This window comes from Gallinula chloropus, assembly GCF_964237585.1.
Source record: "Gallinula chloropus genome assembly, chromosome: 8".
NCBI classification, from domain to species: domain Eukaryota; kingdom Metazoa; phylum Chordata; class Aves; order Gruiformes; family Rallidae; genus Gallinula; species Gallinula chloropus.
Window position 1 is genome coordinate 1,979,577 of NC_140093.1, and position 12,529 is coordinate 1,992,105.

General features: G+C 41.2%; 1 protein-coding gene across 1 annotated transcript in view; it reads left to right on the plus strand.

Annotated features, from left to right (window-relative positions):
• The window catches only part of LOC311194192 (glypican-5-like), a gene marked incomplete at its 5' end in the record, with an annotated part of 343,706 nt that overhangs the window by 194,154 nt on the left and 137,023 nt on the right, over positions 1-12,529 (plus strand). The window contains one exon of the mRNA XM_084267218.1: positions 7,924-8,044. Within this exon, the coding sequence (XP_084123344.1) occupies positions 7,924-8,044 (121 nt within the window). The remainder of the gene's footprint in view (positions 1-7,923; positions 8,045-12,529) is intronic.

The window sequence follows — 12,529 nt, forward strand, 5'->3', positions numbered from 1 at the left end:
ATGCTGTTTGTTTATTGTTCTATTTTCTGTTCTGTCTCTCAGTTTAATGGGGAATGGTCTTTACGTTGCCAGTTGCGACTTAGGCCATCAGCTCTTGGGTTTCTATCATTTTTATTGCTTGCTGTATTCACTTTGAGTATAGAGCTATTGTTTGCATGTCCTGTAGAGTTCATTCCACTTTAAACTGAAGATCTTTCCTATCTGATGTTACACTGGCAAGTACTCTCCTTCCCTCAACATAATAGACTGTCTAATTAGCTTCTACAAATATCTTTGGTGCTTTCAGTGTCCCTTGAAGGTCTTATTAACTTTTCATATACCTGGGAAAAGAATGTAGGCCCTTTCACCTATAGTCTTTCATGACTCTTTTTACAACACTTTTCAAGCATTTTGCAATTATTCCTTGAAGCTCGAGTCAGTACATTTTCAGCATGATTCTGGAAAAACCGATGAACCCATAGGTTTTTTTGATGGTAAGTTAAGATCTCTTACATGTACACTCCTTCACCGAGCTGCTTTTCACTGTGATTTTCAGTGTGCTCATGGGGTGGCATTGTCCAGTCACTCCAAGCCTTCTAGTAGCTCTTTTACGTATCTGCAGTCTTAAAATTGTCTTTATAAATCTGTACTGCAGGAGGTCTTTTTTAAGCCCACAGGAGTGGAGAAAGATCATTATAAATGCTGTTTGGCTTTGTAATATATATTTTTTCTAATTATCCCATTAGCACACTGTATTTGTCTCATTGTTTCCCATAATTACTAATAAACAAGATTATTTGTGAAACTTCCACTGAAGGCCATTAGACTAGTGCTGGCAGAGGCAGCATTCACATCGTGTCAGTTCTGCTTCACAAAATCTTCAGGGCAGCTAAACTCATTATGTGCTAGACTTGAGCATTCTTGTAGTCTGTTGGCAGTTATTTAATCATTTTATGATTAACTCTTTACATAGGTATTTTTAAACAGATAAATCTTTCTCTTGGGGAACATTGCTCCAGTTGTGTTCAGCTGATCATTTAGAACACTGTAGAATTTTTTTCTTTGGGCACAGGGGGTCTAATTTTCATGTGATGGATCCAGATTTTACCCTGGCACGACTCCACTGACTTCAGGAAAATTGCCTCTGCTGTACCCTGGCAAAAATTCCACGTTTTTCCCTTAAAAGCAAACAGAATGCCTACTGGTTTGCAGGTTATCCAAGAAGGTTTAAGATGTCAATGTGAACAATCACACAAAAGCATCAGCCCTGCCTGCAAGGGCTTGAAAACATCTGGGGCTTTGAAGATTTCCCAGCATGTGCCCTTGCCCAGTGTCACTTGTGGGATATAAGGGGACATCAGCTGCTCTCACTGCAGTTCTGCTATGAGGGGAGGCCTGACTGAAGCCTCTCCTATAACCAAGAAGCAGAGCCATTTAAGTTAATGGAGCTAATTGCAGAATGACCTAATGGATCAGACCAACTGAATAAATGCTACCGTCATTAAATCTTCCAAGTTTTAATTCTACAAAGCACTTACCCACTGAATATTCAAGTTGGGCAGATGAAAAGAAACTGAACTATAAGGGAAAACCCAAATCTGCAAACTTAGGCAGTTTTTCCCCTTGTGGTTGCTGATTATCTGACAGTGAATCTATCAAGATGTATTTCTTATGTATTTCTTATTTCAGTCTTTTTTTTTTTTTAATAAACTGCTTATTGTGTCAGCTTAGTAAAAGAGCATTTATTTCCCAGAAGCAGCAGTAGGACTCAGGGATTGATCAGTCCTTTCTCTGAGATGTCTCAGCCAAGATGCTCAATGACTCTAATCCGGGTTACTAAACTGTTACAGAACTGATAAGAAGTGCGAGACAAGACGTTTCTCGGCAGAGTCCTGTTGTGGGAGGCACTCAGAGGCAAAGCACAATCTGTCTGTTGGTCAGTCTGAATGGCAAGGGTTGGAATGGGGACACACTTGCTCATGGCTAGTGTCATCATGTGGAGCAGCTTAGGGTCAGCTGAGCCAAAGGAGAATCCAGCGCTGGCTGGCTCTTGCTCCTGGACAATCATGTCTAAGCACCAATATCACTTCAGGAGAACGGCACTTGCTTTGCTTCCTTCAAGGTCCTGAGTGACACAGTAGTACGGTGACCACACAAGGGACGTACAGTTCCTGTACCTTCTGCTTGTTCATGCCATTTTGCAAAGGAGTGAGCAGAAGGGGGATTTGGATCAAAGCTGATAAATCTTGATGCATTATTGTTAATCCTGCAACTGTATGGGGGTTTTAGTCACTGTTTTTACTGGTCCTTGTACACTTCTGTGTTGCTTGGTTTGGGAGAAAATCATTCTTTGCAGAGTCCTTGTAGGTCAGTGGGTTGTATGTGTCAAGGGCTGCATCCAAAACCTAAAAGGAAGATGTCCAAAAATCATTAATTTGGAGAGGCAACAGGCTGACATAGATCAGCAGTGGATTCACATAACTGAATTTCAGGCAAACCATTCCACCCCAAGGGTCAAATTAAGAATAAATGGAAGGCAAAACATACCATCTGCTGAACCATGCCTAATGCAACCGAATTAATTGTTCAGTGGACCTCAAGGCCATTTAAATAGCTTATCCATATTTCTCATTGCTTCTTGGTAAATGACACATTCAGAGCTCCTCTTCCTTCTCCCCCTCTAACCCTTTAACCTCTGAGTCATTTAGTGGTGGTGGGTGGTGTCCGCTCTGACAGAGGTGAGTACACTGCTGGCATAAACAGGCTACTTGGGAATTTTTTTAGCAAATGAGAGCTATGTCAATGAACGAGCTGAAGTCAATGAAGGACTTTGAAACATATGGGCCTGAAAAGATATCATTTTGATTCAGTGTTGTTATTTGCATAAGGTTATCTACTACTGCGTGTGTTTACAGGCAACATGTATCTCTAGGATTGCTTCCTGTTTCAGAAGTTATGCCCAAAGATGAAGAAAAGCAGTGGAGCTGGATGTGAAATTGCCATTGCAAAGACTGGCTTTGCTCAGTGGATTTATTGTTTTCTTGGTTGTAAAATTAGTGGCTTAGTTTCTTCAGATTTCTGACTTTAGCAGGCTGCTGGACAGCTGTTGAGTTTTAGACTGCTGAGAAAAACTTGTCCTTTTTTTTTTTTATGGGGGTCCTGTCTTCTGTTTTTAGTGCGATTTTCAGGGGTGAGGGGTTAATTTTTACAGAACAGTTACTACATTTGTACAGACAATAGGACAGTCACATTTTTGCAAAAGTGATGTAATATGACTTTGAGAAACAGTAGAGTTTTGGTCACAAAGAGTTTCAGCTTGCCAATGTGTTTTGGAAAGGTGTTGCTGGTTTAGCTGTTGTTGATCACAGCAGAATTGTTCAACCATTTCTGACAAAAATAAAGGAAAAAACCCCATGGCAGATTATGAAAAATATTTCTGGTTCAAAATCATTGCCTTCATGATGTGCAGGGTGTAATTATGGTTTTAAAAAGTGCTTTACAAATTAGAAAAGTCTCAGCAAATACATCTTCAGTTTTGTACTCAACATATTTTGCTCTTTATTTTTTATACATGGCACCTCTCGAGGTTGTATGACAAACTACTTCATCCAAACCGATTTCTGTCCCACAGAGATGTTTATGACAGTTTACGGATTCCTTTGAACTGAATGTGGGACTAGGATTTGGCTTGTCCTGGTAGAAGTCCCATTTCTCCCACAATTAAACGAGAATTCTGATGTCTCTTAGGAAGCTGTGTTGGGCCAAATACTTAAGTGAATAAATGAGAAGTAAAATTCAAAGAATTTTGTTCAGGTGCAGTTCAGGTTCCAGGTATCCTGAATTTCCAATATAGATAATTCTGAGAGCACAGGAGGTGAGTGTGGTGTCTTGCTCTGATCCCTCCAGCGAGTACAGGAGCTGGAGCTGACTTGGCTCAGGAAGAGGACAGGCCATTAGCTGCCGGCTCAAAGCACCGGGTTGCTCAGTGGCTGCTGGTAGCACAACTCAGGGTAATAGCACCCCAAGGAACGTGGAGTAATGGAAATAGTCTCCCAGCTGGAGCTTGATCAATAATACTTGGAAAAGCTGCCTACGAGAGCTTTATCTGCCACTTGTATCCTGACTGCTGTGGGCTCCTGCAGGGAGGGAGGGGAGGGAGTGGTGTGAGAACACCTCCCTCTTCCTTGGGCTTTTGCAGCTAAATATCACAGCTGGTTAGGTCTATGCCTGATGCAGCTCCCACAGTCATTTGCCTGGAATTTGAAGTTACTTCTGCAGTGTATGTTGTTCTTAAAGTGTCGAACTGTCTAAAAAGGCATATTTGTCTTTGAGAGAGTCCTGTACCTTGATTCCTTCTCATATTGGGAGTTAAAAACAGCACGTTTCAGGACAGCATCTGGCTCTATTTTAAACTAAGTGTTCAGGCTCAAATATCTTAATTTGGCTATATTTATATAGAAAATAAGAACGTGTGCCTTCAGCTGAAATGCAATTTCAATTTTTACTACTTTTTAAACCTGCAACGGGCCATGTTAGCTAAATCTAAAAGAACTGATACCATTCCCCTGAAAGACTGTAGAGCTAGGGTCTGGGGGGTTGTGTTATATGTTGGTTTTCTGTGTTTTTTAAAGTATCCCAGCTTTGCCCAAACAATCAGTGGAATAACATTGGCACGAGGCTTGAGGACTGGATGAAAATTCTGTCTGGATGTGGTGTTCCTCAGGCTCCAACATAGCAGTTATGTTCAGGATTGCTCCAGGAGCAATATTTTAATACAACTTTCTTGGCCATTCCTGCTGACATTTCTGGGTTTAGCATGAATAAAGTACTAGAGCTGTAACCAGAGTTAACAATTCTGTACAACAATATTTCAGTTAAATTGCAGGTTATTAAATAAAGCAAGCCAATTTCTGATCCTACTTAATGTACATTTCCAGTAACTCAGGATCTGATGTCAACAAAAAAAATGTTTCAGATAGTGCAAAGAAGTGCAGTAATTGGGTTACTGCTCAGGAAATGTATAGTGTTTATTTCAGAGTATTTTAGCATGATACAGAGCTGGTAGGAAGATTCACAGTTTACAAGGTAGTAGCTTGAGTCATATGGACCTCACGTCTTTCTAGTGCCACGTTTGGTTCTTGGCTGTGACAGACAGGAGGAATTTCTCCCTGCTTGCTGGCTGTGTAGTTCTTCAGTTGTCTGCTCTGCCTCCTCCTTGCAAGGTGCACCCACCTCTGAGCTCGCCGTTTTTTGGTTGATCTAGTCTTTGTGTGGCAGATCACATCCATTTTACCACTGCCAGGGGTCTGTAGTTGGTTTTCTGGGGATTGCCAGTCATGCAGGTCACATTCCAGACCACAGCCTGTGCAGGTCACATTCCAGAGCAAAGACCCTTACATCCTGGAGCCTCGCAGCAGCAGTTAGATGCAGTTATTAGAGCTGCCATACTGAAGCCACCCTAGAGCAAGGAGAGAAGGAAAAGGTGTGGGATTCACATAACTCATGCCTGCTTTCTCTGACATCTGAAATTCAGGTAATCCGCGTTATGCATCTAATTACAAGCAATCTGGGGACCAGAAATCTCTGTGCATAATTTATGCATATCTCTAGAGTCTTAAAGAGACTTTAAACACATACAGAACTTTAAGAATGTGAGTATCCATTCTGTCTTGGACTGTGAACTGAAAGCAAATGGTCCTATTTTCCTGAGGATGATGTATGTGGAGGAGGGTATGTATTTAGTGACAGTAACATACGTGAGCTGACTGAGACTGACTTTCCACATTTCGGGTCCCTTTGAAGACTCTGACATTAATGCTGCTGCTGCTATCCAAATTGGTCATGTTTATGCAGGCTCCATGCAGTGCTGTGGGTTTGTAATATGACTTTAGAGGCATTTAATGGAAGCTTGTGATTCACTGGGAAAAAAACCCAACAATATAATTTGCCAAAAAACTCCCGAATCCAACCAACGCAGAAGGGATGCAATTTTGCATTCTTTATCCTGGATTATAAAGGCATAAGCCTCTAGAGAAACTCCAGTAGCTCCAACCAGGGGTTGAATGGAAAGCAGTCAAGAGCAATGAAAAGGAAAACCCTTGCTTTTTGCTGCTGTTGATGAGTTTTTGAGCAGATAAAGAATGCACACAGAGAATCACTGAACAGACTGGCGGAGCTGACCCATTAAATTAAATTTCTCCTGTGTTGCAACTAGATGATCTCAAAAAGCTGTGTCAAGTGTCCCTGTAGATCTGCAGTGGGTAACGATGTGTTTTCACATGGTGAATGGTGATGAGCCTCCAGCAGATAGTGTGACTTGTGAATAAAGGTAAAGCAAAAGGCAAATAAGGTGCAGCAGAGTTTCTTTATCGTCCAGATGAATTGCTGGACGATATCATCTATATGTTGGTATAGATCCTTAAAAATAAAGACTTAAAAATAATACTTTAGCTGAGTTATTCCTGAGGACATGGGTCCAGCTCTGAGCCTGCTTGTAAGATCAGAACCTGACCATCATTTTGCACACACCATTGTATCATGCAAGTTTATGCTTCCAGATCACTTTATGCTTGTATGAGTTGTACATCGTGAAAAATCAGAACAGTATGTAGCTTTAGTGAAAAGTATGATGCTTCTCAATTCCTTGTTCTAAAGCATTTGTTTTTCTTTTTTCCTGAGAAGCAGAATTTGAGGTTGCTGAAAATGTGGACTGTTCCTGGTTCTTCCTCTTTCTAAGCCACGTATTTTCAGCAGCAGTTTTGCCAGCAGTTTGCATAAATTTTGTTGTTCATCAGGACAAATTCATTTGGAGGGCTAGGTCTTCCCCCCACACACCCACTCTGTTGTCTTTCTACAGTAGAAATTGGCACTTTTACTACTTTGAAGTGGCATTTTAATTAGCTCCTCCTGGGCATGTCTGGGAGTCTGAGAACACTCCGTTTCCCTTGTCCCAAAGGGTGAGTCTCCAAAGAGGGTTGCTCTGAATCTCTCTGGGATTTGTGATGGGTTGAACTTAAATTGTGCATGGACAGATCACCTCTGCAGCCACTGCCCAGGACTTTGCACCTTTCCAGGAAGCGCTGGGTTCAGCACGCCTGTGCTGATGACTTCTCCCCCCCAGCTATGGTGAAGATGTGTGCAGAAGTAGAGACCAAATATGCACAGCCCTGGGATTCTCCCCATCAGAACATGAGTGGAGCCCCAAGCTGATGAGGTTTTGAGGACACACTCGGTGTATTCCAGAAAAGCCTGTCAGAAACTGTTTAGTCAGCCATCACTGAGAGAAGATTGAGGATGAGAAATAGGTCCTTGCAGTGTGAGAACAGCTGCTGTTCCTCAAACGAAGCAAGACTTGGTTAGAAATCCTATATGAGGGCCCTGGTAGTGAGTTTGTAATGCAGACAGAGCATGCTGAAGAGCAGTGGTGGAACAGCAGGTCCTGCTTTACAGTGTCTCTAGACAGTTTGACTATCAACTGGTAGCTGATAGAGAAATTTGATCTCTCACTTTGATTAAGAATCTTTTCAAAATCAGACTGCTAGATTTTATTTCAGTCTCATGTACTTTCTGTCTTACATTCTCTGGGTTTCTGTCATTATGAAAGATCAGTTTTTGAAATCTGTCAGCTTTGCTGCATGGAAGAACCTGAGAGTGGCAGTTACAAAGGTTCAAATATTAAAATACAAATGAAAGGAGCCTCTTTGTGGTTTATGAAATTGTCAGTTCATGACTTGAATAATTTGAAGTGATGAGTAATACTGCAATAAACTGCGATTTTATGCTGATTTGGTGTATTTAGAAACATAAATATTTATTACAAATTGCTATTCATATTAAGAAAATATTTGCTCTTTGTAAGTCCCTTTTAATGTGATTTTTTCATTCTGATGGATATGGTGCCAGTCACTGATATTTTCTCTTCCCCCCCCTCCTTATCTTTTTCAGTTACACCAGCAGAGTTGTTTCAAACGGACTGAAGGCACAAATTAATAATCCAGAACTGAAAGTCAGAGGATTGGACCCACTCATCAGCAGTTTAATTGATAAACTTCAGCACTATAACCAAGTAAGTAACTGGGTTTGGTACCAGAGCTAAAATTGCTAGGAGTTTCTTCTGCTTGTGTTACATGTCTCAGGATAATAGCCCTGAAATAGCCATGTAGTGTGTCCAGTAAGAAAGGCAACTGAAAATTCTGTTGTGCCAGACAGTTTATGAACTCTAATGAGGTGAAATTATTTCCTTGTAAGTTGCTCTGATGCCAGGCTGCTGTTCCAAAGCTTTTGATTAACTGTCCTGCAGTCCAGAGTCCCAGGAAGATGAGGACTCCTGAGCCCCACAGTTCACATGAAGCCTGTGACTGGTCGGGCTGTGTGAGCACACTTAGAACTCCTGTGCTGTTTTTGTGTTGGTAGAACATCTTGTCTGCATGGCTTCCTGTTTTTCAGTGGTGTAGATACAGACAGATGAAAAGACAAAATGGGTCTGTGGGGGTGCGATAACTGAACTGCACAGCGTGCTGAAGTCAGGACAGAAGGTGCTTGAGGGTGAACAAAACATGCACCTTTGAAAACATGTCCTTCACAGGCCTTGTTCTCAAACCCCTCAGCCCAAAAGGCAAGATAACCTACTAAGGAGTGTAAGAGGCATGATCAACCTGTGTCTGCCTCTGTCATTGTTTTGGGTTCCATCATCTGCACTTGCAGTCCTGGTACACCTGGTACACCTGCCATCTTTCAAAGCTGACTGCATGACTCTGACATTACTGCTTCAGCAGGCCTCTTTGTCAGCTCTAAAAGCTGTGCCAGTCCAAAGGAGCTGGAGCTAACAGATTTAACAGAGATTGATTTTCATTTAAAGTAGGCATGTTTTCTTGTCAGCTTGGAAGAATGCTTACAGCAGTGTGTTTGGAGTCAGATGTGTTTGTACATTAGTCTGCTTGTAATCTTTCACCATTAAGAAGTGATGGAGCGTGGGGATATAAATAGTAGAAAACCTCTGTAAGATTAAAGCCCACCTTTGTAGGTGGGGTGTGCAGGGAGGAAAAGAATCTGCACAGGTAAAGAGGAGGAGGTATTGCGTTGTCAGGGATGTGGGGAGGTTATTAGGACTGTGGCTGTGACTGGGAGTTGTGGTTTCATCTCTTATTTGCTCATGCAAAAGTACAGCCCTCCTTTATCACTCCTCCACCACCTGAGTATATCTACAATCTAACCAGCAATTGGCGTGTGTGTTGAATCCTGCCTGGCTCTAGTGCTCCACTGTTCCACAGGCTGCAGTTTCAGGATTCTTTGTATCACAGTGTTTGATTTAGCTTGCCATGGGGGATTGCAACCACCAATCTTATGTGGTACTTAGTATTACAGTGAAATAGACGTTATGTGGTCAGATTGATGAAAAGGATAATTCATTATTTATCTGCCTTTGCATGTTATAAAATAGAGTGTTAATTTACTTCATAAATATTAGATATATCCATCTGTGTAATAGTCTTCTATAAACACTGGCAATAGGAAATACTTAGAAATAGATTAAATTAAAAGTAGCTGTGTATTGGAAATTCTTTTTTCTTTGCCTTCTGTAGAAAAATAAACATCTGAATGGTCTCATAATGACCTGCATGCCAATTTTCTTAAGTTAGGGGCATTTAAAAACCAGCTCGAGAGAACACTTTTCAGTCAGAAGAATAAAATCCAATCCCTAGTAAGTTGGAAGCGTTGCTTTCTGTTACTCCTGATTCTGTTTTAGGAGAATATCGTCCTTAAGTAAATGTAACTCTCATCAGATTGAGGTGCTTAGCAATAATGGATTCCAAGGGTGAAGGATTAAACAGAATACTGATTATTGCCCTAAGATGCTTCGTTCTTAAGTACTTGGAATAATATGAATTCCTTTGATCATAATTTTAGTAAGATTTCTTCAGAGATCAAAACATCAAAGATGTTGCTAAATATCTAAGGCCTTCACATACGGCATCAAACATGTGTAGCTGATTTCTGCTTCTTGAATTTTCATTTCAGTTGTGATATTAATATACAAATAAAAACTGACTCGGAAAAGCTGATTAAATCAGGAGTTTAAAGTGTCATCAATAGTGTGTGTAGTCTGTATAGAGAAGGAGTTATGCAGAATCCCATTACTCATTATACTGGCAAATTGATTTTTTTCATCAAATTCTTCCTTTTTTTCTTTTTCTTTTTTTGAGGCAATATGTAAGGTAGAATTTTAACAGCAATACAATAAGGTGTTATATTTGTGTCTTCTTAAGTGTTTGACATTTACAGCACCATTTTAAGCAACAGTTGTGTATTACATAGAGCAACCCTGGAGAGGTGGGAAGCCTGGAGAGCAGAGAACAAAGCACTGCACGGAATGTGCACATCATGGGTGGTTTGATGTGTCTGGCCCCAAAAATCTTCTACCAATTAGGTAATACTGTGAAACTACTCAGACTCATGATGAGAGAAAGATGTATGGAGATTTTTTTTTCAAAGCAATAACAATTCTGTCTTAAGACAAGCTCCAGCCATGCTGAATCTCTCTCTCTTGGAGAGCCTGGACCTGTTGCCTTCCTGTCTCTCATTGTGTCTTGCATAAGCGTGTGTTTTTGAGAGCCAGTGTGATCTGCTGCTAGATGAACCTGCTGAGGCTGTGGCGTGCTGACACCTGCAGCATGTTCAAATCAACAGGGTTCATTTTTCTGCAAGGTGTAACTGAGCAGTTCTGAACCACATCTGGGCCAGATCTAACTGCAGCTCTGTCTGACAGCTCCTCTTCCACGGCCGGAGCCCAGCTCTTCCTCATCACTCTGACTACAGCAGCCACCTCCTCCCCCCAGACTGGCAGTCTGGGGCTGGGATGGCAGCAGTGAGGTGCTGCGGGGGTGTCCATGAGGTACTGTGTACCTCTGGGGTACCAACACAGCACGAGGCTGTGAGCGAGAGTGGCCTGTCACAGGCCATGCAGAAGTAGCAAACCTGCCAGCCTTTGGCCCGCTGCAGCCATCTCTTCCTTAGCTCCTTACTGCGACTTCACCGCAAATGTCAAGAGATTAATAACTTCATTGATCCTAAATCCCATGGGCAGGAACAAAGCTCTTGTCAATGTATTATTGTTCTAGTTGTGGCATCCCAACTGCAGCACGTTACCAATAATCTGTATGCAGGTCACCTTCCGTTTCTGCCAGTCACTTCAGCTGAAATGCCAGTTCGCCAGAGATTATAGCAGCTCCTCAATTTTTTCAGCTGGGACTTAAATCCTCGCCATATAGTTGTGTTTTTTTGAAGAGTGATTATGCAAATAGAAGGCTATTTCATAACCACCCTGCAAAGCCAAAAGTAAAGTGAAGTTTAGAGTATGCTATTCAACAATCGCTGTTATTTGCATCCCTGGCAGATAAGGTGTTTGAAGGGTTTATTGTAGCTGCTGATTCATGCATCAATACAACTGGCAAGTTACAATCTACAGTAACTTTCACTTTCAGTAATGCAAAACTGGATCAAGTGAAGTCCCAAGCTGATTTTGAGGAACTGGCAGTTAGAAATAACATCTTTTCCTCCCCCGTTTTTGAGACTAGAGCAGGCGTGGACTGCGACTGATAAGAAACACAAAAATCCCCCGTTGCACCTTCTTTGAGCGCTGCTTCTTGCCACACAATCGCGCCTCAATACGTCTTAATGTTGTTCTCCAGCACAACAGCTTTTCACAGTTCAAACACAAGCGGTTCTGAGGCCAAGGTTAAAAATCCTAAAGGACCAATGGCTTTGAAAAGCAGCGATAGCATTAAGGGAGCAGTGAAATGGCTCTGACTATAGCTTTGCCCACGCAACCTTGCTAGTATTCTCAAAGAATAGTAATAGAATAAGTATTATACAAGTGTAACTTATTTGTCTTTTGTTAGCCTAAATCTAATCTTTACAGCTTTTGAGAATCTGTGTGTTTTGCTGCTGTCAGTCAGAGATGAATGCTTAGGTCATGGCTGTAATCCAAGATGACATTGCAATATCCTACACCTAAAATGAGCGCAGTACCGTAACAAATCTTGCAGAATCTGGACCCACATGCTCTTTTTCCCCACAGATATTTTATGGATCTGCCAGCTGAAATAAGAAAGGTGTGTAATTTGAATTCCTTTTAGATTTGTATACAAAGGATGCTGTCATAGCAAAGTTCAAAGCAACAGCACTGAGATGTTTCTTATCAGTAATATGGGCTAGCCAAAATTTAATCTTGAATGTGAATTTAATTGGGTTAGACAATAGGGAATAATACAATAAATCAGTGAACTACTACTTCATTTAAAAGTTTATATTTTTTAGACATCTATAAAATTTATTGCGTTACAGACTTTTATATGATTTAAGTGGAGACAAGTCGGTTTGTCATCTGAAATTGTAACTGACTTGGACTAAGACTAAAAACATTCCAGATTTTATTTCATCCTACAAAAGCATGGAAAGAAAAGTAGTCATCTTAGACTGTTGACGTATAGCTTCTAGTATTTGGGATTTAAACAGCCCCAACTGGCCTAGAAGTATTACTGCTCTGCCCCCT